Source organism: Plectrocnemia conspersa, unplaced genomic scaffold (genome assembly GCF_051122295.1).
Source record: "Plectrocnemia conspersa isolate PC_06_02 unplaced genomic scaffold, ASM5112229v1 ptg000014l, whole genome shotgun sequence".
In the NCBI taxonomy this organism is placed as follows: Eukaryota; Metazoa; Arthropoda; class Insecta; order Trichoptera; family Polycentropodidae; genus Plectrocnemia; species Plectrocnemia conspersa.
This window is the reverse complement of record NW_028277178.1, coordinates 23,327,127-23,344,756: the sequence shown is the minus strand read 5'-3', so window position 1 is coordinate 23,344,756 and position 17,630 is coordinate 23,327,127. Positions and strand designations below refer to the sequence as shown.

At 30.9% G+C, this 17,630-nt stretch overlaps 1 protein-coding gene across 1 annotated transcript in view; it reads left to right on the top strand.

Moving 5' to 3' along the window:
• LOC148226544 (cell adhesion molecule Dscam2-like) overlaps positions 1-17,630 on the top strand; it is a 234,248-nt gene that overhangs the window by 161,753 nt on the left and 54,865 nt on the right. Inside the window, exon 4 of the mRNA XM_088204610.1 lies at positions 3,791-3,933. Within this exon, the coding sequence (XP_088060736.1) occupies positions 3,791-3,933 (143 nt within the window). The remainder of the gene's footprint in view (positions 1-3,790; positions 3,934-17,630) is intronic.

Genomic DNA, 17,630 nt, shown 5'->3' with positions numbered 1-17,630 from the left:
TACACGCGTTCCGCACGCCCACTCTTCTCACTCCCTCTCGTAACGTAACACGCGAGCGAGCGAAAGGGAACGTATCTCTCTGTACGCGCCTGGTGGTTTATTGTTGGATTTTTTAATTTTATTTAATTGTCATCCGTATTAATTATTTCAGTATTGGATCACAGATTAACTGAATTAAAAAAGTCGTTATTTAGTGTATCATTCGTATATTATTAAAATAGTTATTATTGGCAACATGGTCGGTTTTTTGTAAAAATGATAATAATCTAATAAGCTGCTTATTTATTATTTTTAAATTAAATTTCTCATTCCAGTGTTGAGCATATTATTAGTGATTAAGATGAGTTAATCCCAAACATATTTTAAAGTAGATAATTAAAAAGCCCCGTTTTTTAAATTATTATTTTTAAATTAAAGGATATGAGACAAAAATTTTTGATTATCACGAATTTCAAGTCACTTACCATCGACTAATTAACAAAACTTCTAAAAGTTCTTTCTGTGTCAAGATCTGGAAAATGTAACACAGTAAATCCGCATTTGTGTGCATACTTTTAAACAGTTTCAAGTCATCAGCATATAATAAATATTTTAAGCTCCTAATGCTCGCTTATATGTTCTTAATAAATAAGAAGAGTAAAAGCAGCGGACCCAAATTTAACCCCTACCTCTTAAGTAGCCCAAGAAAAAGATCATGATAAACTCTCGTAATTTTATATGAAAAAGTTCACGACAAACTTTATCAAATGAAAGTCGGTATGGACGATGTCATTCTGGATTTTAGTATCGAGGGACTTTTTCACCTTATTTGAGCAGCATTAGAGATTAGTTATCATATTAGGTATAACTTAAGAAACTTCGTAGGTGCTAAAGAAACGGCGTCTGGCTTAGTGCTTTCGATGCATGATTTATTACTATTTTCGTAATACAACATTGTGAGTTCTGCACGGTCGGAACCAGAGTTTCCTTCGTGAATTAAATTTATTTTTTATATATTTTGAACCAGTCTGTAATATATAATACAATGATAGGAACAGATTTAAAAAATTGTAATTTTACCAAAATATCAGCAGATGTACAATATATATGCAAGCTTATCATTGAAGGGATGATACGCTCATTTTTTTCATTGATCTGAATGATCTGTTAAAGTAGACGCAGCGAACGATATCATAAACTTTATCTGAGTTACTGGCGTGGCTATAAGTGTAGTGTTATTAAGATTCTCCTAATTGTTCAATATACATATTTATATATATGAAACGCACTATGTATATAAAATTTTATATTTTATTTCAGATTTAAAACTGTACTTTCCTGTATGAACATTTTTCATAATTAGTTTCCAACTATACGAACCATTTTCTTTGTACATTGACGGGTCAGACTATAGAGAAACGGCTGTAACGCGGTGAGATTAGCATTTTCATACAACCAGCGGCGGCGCGCGTTATTATACTCGCACACATATATTAAAAACTTAATAACACTCATGAAAAGCACGTACATGCACAAACAGAGCGAGCGGAGCCCGAGCCGTTTTTTCATCTTTTTTATTAATCCGCTTCGGAATCGCGGCCCGCGCTCTCGACACCCCTGGCCCTGTTTTGTTTTCCAGCGGCGGCGGTAATAAAATAATCCGAAAGGAAACGCTAACTGAATAAATAGACGCGGGCACCCGCCCCGGGCCGCCAAAGTGTAACAATTTCCTTTGTTTTAAATCTAATCGCTTAAAAAGCAGTGCTCGACAACCGGTGTGCTACGCACACCTGTATGTCTCGCGCTTTCTACCGGGTTATTGCTGTTTAATATTTATTAGGCGTTCAATATTTGCATTAATTCCATGGCTCTCAAATATTATACCAGCAATACAGTTTTAATTAAAAACATTTGTAGTGCTTCAATGTACGTAGTAAGATCCAAAAGTTTCCGACCCAAGAATAATATATGAGAGTGGAACAATATTACCATTTTAATTTAATCACCTTTATTCAAATACATTTTGCAAAAACAGTTTTACCCTACTTTTATATACCATTGAAAAAAATAATATGATGGTGTCCATAATATGATGGCTAGTTGCAAATATAATACTTAGTGTGTTTTTTGCTATATGAATAACGGGATGCTCGGATTTTTCTAGAGTAATTATTCCGGACACGAATTTTGCGGACAGATTTTTGCGCACAGGATCTTTCCGGACACTGATTTTTGCGTGCTGATATATGAAAAATCATATGTATAATTTTATTGCTAGTTCAACAATAATATAATATTAAAAATATTTTTTTGTCTGGAATAATCACCGAACCAAATAACGGGTAGTAGTTGTGGTGCAATTATATGTAACAAAAAATAAACGGCGTCATACTGTATCCGACGTAATACAAATTTAAATAATATAAATTTCAAATCGCAGCAGCACATAATAAAAATTGGTCCAAGTTTCCTAAGTTTCTGAATTTAAGATAGATTTTTACCGTACCTATTACAAAGAAAAACATTGACCATTAGCTTCAAAAGATCGATAAAAAAATATAAATCAAAAGACTTTCTCATATTTTCTGAGTTCCACATCAGAATTAAAAACAGCCAAATTAGTACAACTAAAGAAATAGACTATTTATATATGCGAATATTACCCTTTAACTGCTTTTTTTAAAACATATTTGTCGGCTCATGCTACACAATATACATGTTACGTAACAAATTCCTAAATTAATATACATTTTCGAGCATCATGACAGCAAAAACGTTCATTTTTAGCATTTATTTGATGTTAAAACGAATAACGATATATCGCCAAAGGGTTATTTTTGATATTTTAATCTACCGCTAAAGCATGGCAGGTGCTGCTTGAGTTTTTAATTAATCGTATTTTTTAACTTACTTTTTTTTTAATAAAACATTTATAAAGTTTAAATATATTCGTAATTTTTTTCGGTTTTTACCGATATTAATTTATTTAACAAATTAATGCAAAAAATCCCTTCATTTTCTGTTAAATGTTATTTATTTAGGAAATAATATTTGGGTTATAATAATTATAATTTATTGTATACAAACAGATTTAGAGAGACTATTAATTAGAACATTACTATAAAAAGAGCATCGAATAAAATTATATATTTTTTAAGAAGCCTCAAAAAATAGCAGTAAATTAAAAGACAATAAAAGTTGAATTTTCTTTTAATGAATAAAAGATCTATCAATTTTTATTTATTATTTAATGCATTTAAATATTAAATATTGCTCTAGCTGTCAAACAATGAAAAATAAGCATTTAAATATAAAACAAGATTGTCAATAGCAACGTGTCAATACTTTTTTATCTGTGTTGTTTAATTATAGCATATTTCACTGTTTATTTATTCGCACTAAACTATGCGCGGCGTGCGCTTTACAGATGACAGAAGAGTTGTCATATGTAACCAAATTTGACAGTTACGAAATACTGCTTTTATCGCGCTTGAAAACAAACTATGCAATTGATTAAATTGATTCAAATTGTAAAACACTTATTAAAATATGTAGAAAAGTAAAAACGGGACCGACTGCTTATAGGTATAGTTCATAATTATGAAGCTAATCAATTTACCTTATAGGTTAGCATATGTATATACATGTATATCGAAAGATAATAGTGTTTTATATGTACATACATTTATTGTATTTTTTTATTAAAATTTGTAGTTTACACTGATTTGGACCACACATTTTAATGTATATCATGCTTTTGGTGTAAGAAATTCGAACAATTCATAATTTTTACGTTATCGCTACTTTACAGAATTCCACTGGAGAACGGCTCGCTGGTATTCCCGGCGTTCTCGGCCCAGGAATTCCGGCAAGGGGTCCATGCGGCCGTTTACAGGTGCAGGGCCGCAAACGCTGTCGGGATTATTTTGTCACGTGACATGAATGTCAATGCAGGTGAGTGCGAGTGACGTTTGTTCTAATAGTTCTAAGTGGCTTTATGTCGGCCGACAAATTAAATTAGGCCACGTCGCGTCGGGTGGGCTGTCGTCGTTGGTGGCACAGTCGCGAGAGAGATTTAGCGAAAAGTTATTAAATTTTGTGAAGCAGCTTCGTTTATTAAGTAGTTTTATGTAAAAAATGTGAAGTGTTATTTTATTTATAACAGATAAATTTCGCAATTTCTAGGAATCGTTTATTGCCTTGTTTATTAATTTCGCCCTACTTTTAAAACTTTGTCTAGCAAGATTTCCAGGAAAATCACTTTATAACATTTGAAGGGATTCTAATTTAATTTAAAGTTTAATTTGTTTTGAATTAAAGTTGCATTACCAACATTTAGTTTTTATAATTTGCCAAAAATACTAAAATATGGAAAGGTGCTTTCCAAATCATTTAAATTAATTATTATTGGGTTATGAAACAAGCATTAAGCACGCATTTTGGTTATACATATGTATAATTGCTCATACAGTAGAACCTCAGTTTACAAGCATAATTTGTTCGGGAAACGTGCTCGTATTAAAATTTAAAAGACTCACGTATCAAAGAAAATTTTTTCATTAGAAGTAAAGAAAACTTGAGTTAATTTGTTCCAAAACCAAAAAATATACATATAAAATGAATAATACCATCAAAATACATGTATATTTTTTATTATTAATACTGGAATCACTGGTGTCGATCACTGATAAGTTGATAAAATCTCTTACGTTTCGTCGAACTTTAACCAGAAATCTATCCAATGACACACACTTTTGCCTTCTTTTGAGAAATTGGCAAAAATGTGACATTGCATTGCCATTAAATAAATTCCTGTCTCATACTGTTACATCCTTAATCGGGTGATGATTTATAACGAAATTTTCACTGTTTCCCACATTTTACAGATATTCCTAATCTAATTTAAAGTGATGGGTTATCAGCCTCTTTTTTCTCCTTCTCTGTAGCCTTGTACTCCCCAAGGACCCAATTTTATCTACAATTGGCGGCTCTCGTACATAAACAGAATCAAAGGTTCTCTTGGTAACCCCAACACATGCTTTCTCTATGATCTTGAGGCAGCTTACGATATGGAAATGTTTTTTTTAAGAGTCTCTGAGGCTAAGATATGTTCCTTAGGTCACTTTAAAACATCGCTAAATTAGTGAATTGGTGTTGTAGGAGCGTAACCCAGACTTGCCATCTCTTTCTCAATTATAAATAATGGTGAAATGTATAGCTCTCGTACTGACTGTATTAACGCAAATTAAGTATGGTTAATATTTTTATTTAACACTACTTTCATCGCCCTTATTTGTACTTTTTGTATCTGATTCATTAATCATAAGTAATATGTCTCACAATAAATAACACAATGCATTATTATTGCGAGGTATATGTTTTGGACATTTACACTTTTTATCATCGTAGAAATCATACTTTTATTGAGGTTATTATTACACACAATTAATAAATATGTAATTTTATCGTCTATTTTAAAAAATATTGAAAAGAAAAATTGTTCAAAAAATAGTAAGACATAACAATGAAAGAGAGATCTCGGTACTAAACTATTGCGTTAATAATTGTTATTAATTCACGAATCACTTATTGGGATCATAGTGTTAATCACTCGTAAGTATCCATAAGTACTGAAAAAACTACTCTTTATTTGAAAAGGGTGCGCAATAGACAGTGCGTTTAAATTTGCGCACAAGAAATACTCTTGTGTTTTTGCCATCTAGAAATTTTATTTTCATTACATAAACACATTTCGTGATTGTGTCTAAGATGATTTTCGTATGTTTTGACTCTTTCGATTTTTTAATTAGTATATACAATTAATAAAACAATAAAAACACTACAATTTTAATATAAAAAGGTAGAAATAGATTTTTTTAACTGCTTTTTTTTAGGATTTATAATTATTTTTACTAACAATCGTTTTATTTTTTAATTCTTTCTAATAAAATTGACTTCAGTTTCTTAAACCACGTTAATATAAAATTTATCAGTACAGTTTACATATTTAAATCAACAGACTTTGCTTTAAATTCCTTAATGATATAAAAATTAACATATTTACAAAATTAACATAAAATCAAAGTTACATTTATTGTTAGTAAATAAGAATGTTAATGTCCACAAAATAGTAAATATAAAACCCACCTAACAAAAAAGCTCATTTAACCTCATTTTTCACCATGTATACAAATAGCTCTGTAACTATATTATTATATGTGTTACTTATATTTAAGTACCATTTTTAAATATAAAACTCGCTTTCGTTGATTTTATTTTTACTGCGTGTCCTGATCTTTATTTTTTTTTCCTTCAACGCTCTCAAACACACTCTATGTCAATATTTTTTTCTTGTAATATTTAGTCCTAATAAGATTGATATTCATAGCTCTCTAATTTATTTAAAGCTTTTTTATTTATTTATCATTTTTAATAATAATAACTTACATTTATTTTAATTAATTTTTAAATAATGGATAACATATATAATATTTATATTATAAAACATACATGGCATTGCAAATTTGTCAATGGTGTGCTATTTTTAATAGATTTTTTATTTAAGGCAAGGTTTGGTCGTCTGTTCAAGTGCATAACATTTCGTCCTAATTTTTCAGTGTCAATTATTCTTTTTTTTTACCACGGTAAATATTTAGTGGACTATACGAGATTTTTTTTAACTGCCAATTTATTTTATTCAAACTCGAACTGATGATTATATTGACCTTATATACACTATGCAAAATGGTAAACAAGAACAACATTGATCTGTTTGCCAGTGTCCAACTGGTATATATGACCATCACTCGAATATGCCTCTCTAGAATTACTCTCTCAATTGATTTAGCCGAAAGCCCACCTCGCCATATGCCTTTCATATAACAGCACTGAACTAATTTCAAGTGATCATATTATGCTGAAGGGAGCTTCTAATGGCACTCTTGGTACATGTGACACAACAGAACGTCCGACACCCCATGCCGTAATTAATGCAAACCCTTAAAAACTACTACACAATATGCAGATTCGTATGAAGTTTATATAAATAAATTAAGTTTTTTACTAATAGATTTTTTTAATAATAATTTTACTAAAAACCCAGGAAAAATATGTAATAAACACTTTATTTCCCTCTTTTATATCCATAGTAATATTTTTGTAAATATTAATACCCTAATATATTAATATTTTATTATTTATTACCAATACGATTTAGTTGTATTCGAGGCTTACTAATCATTTTAAGAGTTTTGAATGTTTGCTACAACAATTTAGCAAATGGCTGCTATTAAAACTCTTCGTATGTTTTTAAATCTACTTCGATTTTTATTTGTTATCATGACTTCTAAGTATTGTATTTTATTAATTAATCACAGAAACTTCGTTTAGTATTTTTAAACTATATATGCAGTTACAAAAATAGTTTTATTGCTGCTTTAAGTCTAATGTCTAAATTAAATAAATTCTTTGTTTTCTGCAATTCCACTCTGAAATATTTATGCAAATACAAAGTCGGTGATGTTGGAAAACATCAGAAATCGGGCCCAGACCTGGATGTTTTATAATGTCTGAATAATGGTTGTTGTTCTTGGGATAATATTGTATTTGTTTCGGTAATCGTGTTTATCTTGCAGATAGCATTATCTTAAAGCTGTCGGCAAACAATCAAGTGCTGCCATTAAGATCACGTCATGTTTATCTATTTATCCGAGGGCTTGAACAGCTGTCCAAACACGCCAACTATTATTGCTGTCGAATTCGCCTCGGGTCTTGCGTTTGTTGTGGCAGATGATAATAACATTTCCAATAAACAATGTTAAGGGCGAACGCCTTTTTCGGTAAGTCTCTTAAAGAACGCGTGGTTATATATGTCTTTAGTTTGAACAGTAAAGATTCATGGCTCTAATTTATTTGTGTGTATGAATCAAAATTATTAAAATCATTTTATTTCACCGTCGTACAAAATTGTATTTGAAAGTGTTAGCTTTGAGTCAACAAATCCTGTAACTTTTAGATTGTCATCATGTTTACCTTTGTCACTATCTGGTATTCTATTGAGACAAATGCCAATTTTACATACGCGTATTTAACTATTCATAGCTAATAAGAATGTATCTAAGTATAGCATATATTTGAGAAAACTTGCTGTTCTATCCTCAAACGTATAAAGTTTAAGACTTTAACTATTCAGGATGTTGACATAACAAGTCTTTGAAGGCTTTTATTAAGCTCGTTCCACTTCTCGGTCTTTGTTTATTGTTTGACTCCTTGTCTTTCATGTTGTTCGCCGCCTCACTGTGATTAAACTATGCTATTGACACAAGGTGACAGTCGAGAATTACTTTCAGTTTCGCGACGAAACCTTTAGGCACTGGTAAATTTGTTCTGTTACGTTTTAAACTAAAAGCGAGGCAGCGCCCGGAAAGGCAATCTTCACGGTCGAATGTTTTGGAGAAATTAGCTTTCGATACGTGCCGACCTGCGATTCGCTCGATGATTTATTTACCAGGTGTACCGGCCTGCGTAAAAAATCAGAAAATCCGAAAATATCCGGAAGGAGGATTTTTAAATGAATATTTCAGAACCAAGTTGAGTGAGGTTGGACGCTTAAAACGCTTTTCAATTAGGTTTGAGTAACGTTTTAACGTCGATTGAAAAATAAAATATCAAAAATACATTGGATCGAAGTGAAAAGGGATAGAATTTAAAGCATGTTTCCAATATAAATATTTATTTATTTTACCTCTAATTTCTGAGTACCCACCGTTGATTTAAGCTTTGTATTTGTATAAAAAAGCAAGAAGAGAGAGAAATTAGTATTAATATTGTATATTTAGTAAATTTGTTTTTACTTCAGTATATGATTATGGTTATTTTTTGCAATTACAAAAAATGTAATATTAAAATTAATTAAAAATTAGTATTTACCACATGGCTAAGAGCTCGGCAAAAAATAAAATAAAATTTCATCGGTATTTATTATTATCCAGCAATGTCTTGTATTTTCATAACATTATTTATTGTTTTTCAATGTTTTTGCTGAGGTGGGACTTTCTGGTTTCTAGATGTTTTTAATTTATCAAAAAATATTGGTTTTTATTTTTACTATTCGATTTTCTCGACAATTTCCGAGAAATTTTGTTATATAAAAAAATGTGGTGTGCGATTAGTGTCTCTCACGTGAGGTACCGCAGCTAGAGAGTGTATGAATACAGGACCCTTAAAAAATATGTCATTTAAAAATAGGTTTGTGACATAGCTAAATGTAAATAAAACGTAATATAATACTTGATTTAAAAAATAAGTTTGAAATAAGATTAGCTAAATAATATTAATAAATAGCAGCTAAAATACATTTTCTTATAAATATGATACTGAAAATCATCTCGTTCTTCCTGGCTAATTTGAATGTGCACCTTATACATTTTTGTCAATGTAAACAATTATAAGTCATTGATTGTGTTGTAGTCAATTTTTGGTGTTTGAATTTATATTTTTTAAGATAACATAAAATATATTCAAAATTTTGCACATAAAAATATAAATTCAGCATAAATTTAAACTTTAATCATGAGAACTTTTAGATTTTTTTAAACTAAATTACACATTAAGTGATTTTTAAATTCTTTTTTTTATGTTTGCTGTGAAAATATAAAAGAATCTTTTAAATTACATTAACTATTAAAATTATGAAAAATAGTTTAACTAAAAAAGTAGACCACTCAATCTGTTGCTTAAGAGCAAAAAAAGACATTTATTATGTGATTTATGAAAATAATCCTAATATTATAGAAATAAATACATTTTCATTTAATCTGATTTTATTGCAAGGGCTACATTTTAAAAACATTTATATTAATTTTTTACAATTTTAATCAATAACATAAGTTGTGTAGTTTTCTCTTCAACGCGCCAGTTAAAGGGATAGTATTGAATTCATTTTAATTATCTTAATGAACAAAGTACCAGGACCAAAACAAATTAATATGTTTTATTGATTACAGAGCGTCGAGTTACGAAGGATTTTCGTAATTAACTCTTCTAATTAAAGCAAAATCGTAAAAAAAGTTGTCAATAACAGCTGTTACTACTTCACATTTTTCATATTTTGAGCAAGATAAGTATAAAACCTCTTTGGTTTATAAAAAAACAAGATTTAAATTTGCTGACAAGTGAATTTAATGGCGTAACTCTGTGGATAGTTCCCATATATTTTTGCAATCTGCTGTTTCTCACACCACGCAGTTTGTTCTTATGTCCTATTAAAAGATTCCATGAAAGCATGTATATTTTTAAACATCTGGCATAGACACACCCTGTCATATTCAGTGGTGCTAAAAAAATATCAGTTGTAAAGCGTTTACAAATATTTGTACAAATTTATTTTTTAACAAAAAAGGCTTTAAAAATTGTCGCTAAATCAGCAAATCTTCGAGAAATAAAAATTATTGATTCAGTATTTTCCTCAAATTTTTTTGGGAAGAAACACAAATTATTTTAATGATTTATTATTAGGCGAATATAACGCATAATAGTTTTCGTTGATTTATGGCAATGGGCTCTAAATTATGAATATGTATGTATATAAATAGTTACAAAAAAATGTTTTTATAACATTTATTTTTTAGTTGTGTATAATCAAATTCTGTAATTAATTTATTAATATAACGCTTAAGTTTTTTTGATAGTTATCGATTGTAATTATTTTACTACTTTTTTTGAATAAAAGATGCGTTATGCGTTGATTGCGAATATGTTATTAGGTTTATTTTATAATATGCTATTTTGTTATTAACAAAGAGTTTATTGAATATTTGTAAAATAAATCAAATTGCCTATAAAAAAACAGTTTATAGTATAATGGTTAACTTCAGTCAAAAATACACATGGGTAGACACAATTAATGATTCAAAATTACAAATGTAAATTTTTATAGCCATTTTTATCACTTTTTTCGCTTTAAAATTATGACGTTGAACTCAAGAAATGCATTATAATATATTATATTAAATCGATTTTTATTATGAAATTAAAATTATGATGTATAAAGCACTAGAGCTCATAAAGAACTAACGATACGGCTGCAAACAATTATTATTTATATCTCTTTGGCAAAGATTTTACTGTGCAGTAAAATTAATTGATCTTTGAAATAAAATTCAATATACCTTGATTTAAAATGTATTGTATAAACAATCTAATAATATTATTCCAGTATAAACAGCACTTCTGTGTTACACATTGAATAACATACTCTCTTAGAATTTTGATTTTTAATAAAAAATCTATAAAAGTAACAGAAGATTGTAGTACTTCACGCGTCCGAGAATAAGAAATCTATATTTTCCACGTGTATCCGAACGGCGGTCGTTCCTCACAATACCCCTGTCCTTTTTATTTAATTTGGACCATGGAACGTGAGGGACAGTCTATGTCAGCTGACAGGAATTTTTATCAGCCTGCTCCGAACACTGCCTCACCTTTCGCAAACTATTTTGTCTTGTTTGATTGCCAAGTTTGGACACAACCATTTCCGAGACGCACTGTTTTACCTCTGTTCCCTTTATTGGTTTTCCATTTCGTCTGCAGGCATTTCAATTTGACTACCGCTTTGATGCTCTAATCGAAATTTTTCTACTTTAATCAAATGCTACTAGAATTCTTCTCACACGGAATGGGGTAGGAATCTATGTATACACATAGCAAACATATAAAAGTATGTAACGAAATTATTAGAAATACTTAGCGGATGATATGTTTGCGGGAAATCCATTAACTTGTAAGAAGTTTGCGATAACTTTTAATGTGCGTCCTGATTGGCTTATGGTTTGGCGCGATCAAATAAAAGAAATGGTCCGAATACTTTTGTGTGGGTTGGCGATGTTTTTGCGAACTTGTGTTATAATTATGTGTATTGATATTTTATTTTTTAATGAAATATGATATGTGTCTGTATATGTATGAAAAAAATACATCGTAAATGTAAGAAGTAATACTTGTGTTGGTCTTATTTTTTAGTCTAATATTTTTATTCTACCCCTTCTAAGATTATTGATTTAATTAAGTTATTAAATTATTAAAAAATATATCAATTAATTTGAGCAGGCGATTAGAATATTCAATAATATAGTTCTTGGTATTTTGAATTTTTATTATGCTTAGGAGATTTAGATCAATCGTTATATATTATATTAGGCTTACATAGATTTTTCTAATCTGTCTGTATATTGTGATGATTAATTGAAATCGAACTATGTCGTATTTATTAGGTATTGAAAATTTCCAAATAATGAACTATTATTTATTATAAAATATGTCTCAAAAAATATAAATAGCACAGTATACATTGTTTTTAACACTTATTTTACATGACGCGTAGCGAAATAGCAGACTTATTGGATTCGTCGCATTCTTTACATTATCAGATTTCAATGAAATCGTCTAGCATGTTAAGTTGACGTGATATCTGATATTACACGCCAGATTTCTTTAAACGCAATTTTATACATTTCTTGTAGAAAGAACGCATACCATCCATCTGTGTTTTTGCCATCCAAAACAGCAAGGCGACACTTTGAGACGCGCAAACACGTCACGTGAACACGTAAACAAAATACGGCAAGAAAAAGAAAAAAATATATATAAAACGCACACCTTCGATTCCGAGGATTTCAATAAGCCGAAATTGTTTTTCGTGAGCGTTCGCGACATCGAGTCCCCATTCGATATTGAGTTCGTCAAAGGGTGCCTTGCGGGCCCGCACGCGTTGACGCGGCGCGTGACCTGTCACCGTGACAAAGCGACGTCGAACCGCTCTCGTGAAAAATTGAAGCGGCTGCTAGAGCCATCTGCACGCCGGCAAAAGCTAGAACGTGGCTATTTAATATTTTAAATCTGCAAGGTGCCGACATGGCCGCCCGGCAAATTATTAAGCTGGCCTGAATAATGCAAGTCGAGCCAGAATTACCGCTGCATCAAATTGTGCTATTGCTGTTGACGTGAGAATACAAACACAGGATTATCTCCAATTATGTAGATTCGAAGCTTGCTATTTTATATACTATGTATAATAGCCAATTTCGCTCAAAATTAATGAAAAAATTATATATATGTAAGTCGCTAACTACTACGTATGATTTTGTTAGTACAGCGTGCGTGTGTTTTGGATAAAAAATGGAAACTGTGACGTTCACTGTTATATAATATTATTTATGCTGTAGATACATCTTTCAATACTGAAGCACACACGATGGTTATATTTTAAAAAGCATTTTAACGATCGCTAGTTTTGCTTTGCATGCGACCAAGTTTTCACAATTAACTTAGTTAGTATTATATATTATTAGTATGGCAAAAAAGTTCGTGTGGTTATCGTTAGAGTTCGATGCAGTGGATTGCAGCCGGTATTGTTCATTACGAGTTTCTCGGCGGTACAATTACGTTTGAGATGTATACTCTATTCAACTAGAGCTTTGGAAACAACTTTTATTTGTTAATTTAAAAAAAGTGTTTTTCTTACAAGATCAACGTAAGAACTCGTACTGTAAGGTCAAGACATTTTACTGATTATGTAAGTTTCTTGGTGCTAGATTATTAGGGTTTTGTTTTTGTATAGTTTATGTATCAAACCGTCATGCTATTTGTCGAAAGATTTTTCTGTAATTATCCAACATTAAAGAACCCATACTCTTTTTCATAATAAAATTAGCGCATATATGCTCCGTGAAACTAAAAGATTATTTTAAATGCATAAGCATATTTTTAAATATTTTACTAAATGTCGGTAATAAGCTGAGAATAATCGGAATTGTAGGATCCTAAGCAATCAATTTTAACTGTTTTCTAAATGGTTGGAAAATACCCAAAATATAGGCAGGCGTTAAGAAGTAGGAAAGTGTTTAATCTGTGTTATCTAATCTGTCGATTTCAAGAGTTTTAAACGACATTTAAAATTTCCCATGAGTTTATTTTGCAAAATATTTTTTTATCTACCGCAGATGCTTTTATTTTTTGTATCAATTTATTTAAATAAATTTCAGTTTATGTTTTAGTTCGTACGATACATGAAAAGCGGCATCTAACATCACTTCGTGTCAGCTATAATATTTCCAGTTTTTAACCGTGAAATTTCTGTGTGTTAATTTTTAAGCAATTAAGTTACTTTCCATAATTAATTACCTGCTTTGTTTAGCTTTTCAAGTTAACGCGAAGTTTCATTTTTAATGCTCTGAATTTTATCGCGAATATCATCAGTCAGTTTGTTTATTAAAGTTTTTAATTGTAGAGATTTAGTTTTTTGCCACTGCTTTATCATTTTATTTTTAATTTAAATTGACTTTATGTGTGTATATATCCTAGCTTTCTTGATCACGGTTGCTAAATAATTGATCTCATCTGACTATTATATGGGCTTCAACAATATTCTTGAAATCCTTCTAATCAGCATTGTTATAATAAAAGACAATTTTATTGATTACCTAGATTTCACTCTCCAGTGTAAAAAAACATAAGAAGGTGGTCCGAGCCTGGATGCATTGCATTGATATCCTTAACTAACGCAATATATAAAATTGACGGTGTCATAAGATTGCTAAAATAATGTGTTATTGATTTTGTAAAGTTAAAAATCATTTACCAAACAGATTTACACCGGAACAATTCCAATGCACGTGTCTAGCGTTGAGATCCATGGTTAAAATCACCAATTCACTAAAATCCCAAGACCAAACAGTTCAATTCATAGTCTGGGGATTTATTCCCTTCGATAATAGTTATTATCATATTTTTATATTTAATTTGAATTGCGAGAACAACGAAGAACGTATGAAAGGCGCGTTGTCTTAGCAGCCCTTCTATTAGAGCTGCCTGATTTCACATTGTATAGAAACATTGGTCTTTCCAGTGTATCGTCAAGTGAGGTCAGTAATTTTTACTATATAAAACCATACGATTTTTTATTGTGGTATTTTCTTTCAAACATTTCTCGACTTTCATGTTCTTTGTATCTTGTGTTTCGTTAATTACTATAAAAATATGTTCTGGTCAATTTATCGTATAAAAGGTTATTAAACATTAAGTGATTATTCAAAAAAACTTTAATTTGTATAAAATAGTAATATAATATAGTATTGTCTTCACTTTTTTACATGCTTATTATATGTATGTATGTTACAGTGAATGTATAGTTTTTAGTGAAATCTTTTTTTTACAAGTTTAAATATTAAAATGTGTATAATGCTTAAATTGACAGTTACGAAACATCCATTTGATGTTCAAACCCAAACCTAATCTGTCAAGTTCGTTATTTAATTATAAAAATGAAAGTCAATGATGTCACTTTTTCAACTAATTCAATATCGTTTTTATACTACGTATGTGAGAGGTAATAATGCGATACTTCCACCAGATCGGAACACTAGCAAATAAAACAATGAAATAGTCACAAAGTTTTCCTCTGCATGGAAAGTTGCCTCGGCGAAGAAAGTTGTGTAGCGGCGCCGCGACGAAAGGCGCTTCCGGATTTTCCGTCGACATTTTCCTAACGACGTAAAATAATTGGAAACCTTTCGCGGAGTCGATAATAACGTCTTTATGGCGTTTGCAGTCCGACGCCCGGCCGCTGGATATAAACGCCGCGCCGTCTGGCGTTTTAATTAAAATATTCTTTGTCGTCGCCGAAAAGCGTCGCCGTAAAAAGCGACGCCGTTTTATGGACCGAGTTGTTTGTTCCGTTCCATGGCCGTGTTTCACGATCGAATTTATCGAATGGAGCCAACGATTTGTAGGCTTCCGTCCGCGGGGCCTTTACGTTCTTCAAAGTCGTAAATATTTTCATGCTTTAAATTGAATCCGCTATGCAACTTTATCCCCAACTTATAATGTTGAGTTCCAGACTTAGAATTGACAAAGTATGCCGAAACGCAGATCTGATAAAAGTCACAGGGATTCACGTTGCGCAGATCAATTTGGTGGTTGTTTTTAAAGTAGATAAAAAAGCACGACGAAGAAACAATGTTAATTTTTTTGGACGATAAAAACTAAATTTGAAATTCAAAGGAGAATCGATTTTTTAAGCGCTTTAGAATGTTAATGAAAAATTAGGGTTAACATAGGTATCTTAAAAAGATAAAAAGACACTATACTCTAATAACTTATAACTAGACAAAACTTGCCTGCATGAAAGATCTGCTGTGTAGCGAGAGTATTGAAAACAATGCGTTTTTGAGTGCAATTCTAGAGCTTCTAGGGCTTCGCTTTTATAGCTCAGTGCGATTCTAGGGCTTCAAGAGCTTCAAATGGCAATTCTAACCCCTAAATACAAATTTTACTCTAAAAATTCCATAGAATTCTAAAGTCTTAAAATAAGATATAACCTTTGACTCGATGAGTATCGAATGGTGTGAAAAGCAACCAAAATAACAACACACTGCTAGCTTAATTTGGGTTAAAAGCTGAAATCTTGGTTTGCAAGTTTTATTGTAGCCCATATATTCAATAGACGTAGCTCCTTCAAACTATTACATATTTCTTTTAATAAAACATTAAAAATATTCAATTAACAAAAAATGTGAAATCTACACTTTTTAATTCTTTAAATTGTAAACCAGAAAGGTATTACAAAAAGAGTAATAGTAATTCATTAGAAAGTATACTTAAGGGTTATTGATAAAAACGTCATTAATTTTGTGTGTACAATATGTATTGATAGTTTTCGTATATTATGTGTTGATAGTTACAGCGTTGTAGTGCATTAAGCTCATACTTGTCATGTTTTGTCTGTAGGTTTACTGTGAATAAATAAACATAGTTCTAATGGAGTTGTGTGATAATGATATTGTGGCCAAACTATTGTTGTACATTGATATATATTCAGAATAATAGATTGAATCAATCATGTCATATGTTTGTTCCTGAATCATGCCATATGCTTCCTTACCGGAAGCCCTCAAATCGGTTATGAATCGTAAAAGGCTGCCAATCAGAATTATTCGATTTTTAGCGATAGGTTTTTTTGACAATAAAGTATTTTGTGAATATCATTAAGGGATTTAATATCAGGAATTTCTATCTTATTCAATTTCCGTCGTTATTTATGATTATATCATTCTCGTAAGAATATCACTTGCTAATCACATTTTGTATCTTACCGAGTTAACTTAAAATGTTTATTAAATGACGCATTGAGTGAAAATAATCGTTGCGCAAAAACTTAGGTATACTTTTAGCTCCCTTTCTTTGTAGTATATAGCGGTATAGGGTGTTTGTAACAGCACCTCGTATATCGTGACTTCTTTATTGCTTACAAACCGTTTGGGACGCATACGACACTCGCAGGGTAAAGGTGGGTCCGTAAGGTAAGGGCCCGAACGGTTATGGTTCAGGGAATTGGACGACAGACAGACAAGTGTCCTAAAGGCCCGTGTACAAATTTATGCGAGCACGAGAGAAAGGAACACACTATAACAAACACGTCCGACGATGGGAAGTTGGAAAATAGGTGGCTGACGTTGTTAATGTCATTCTTTCGACACGAACTGCGACATGTCGCGTGGACGGAAATATGAAAATTGTCCGACACACAAAGAACAGTGTGGACGGGACAAAAAGTAAAATGGAAATGCTTCCTCGTATTTAATATAGCTTATGTTACA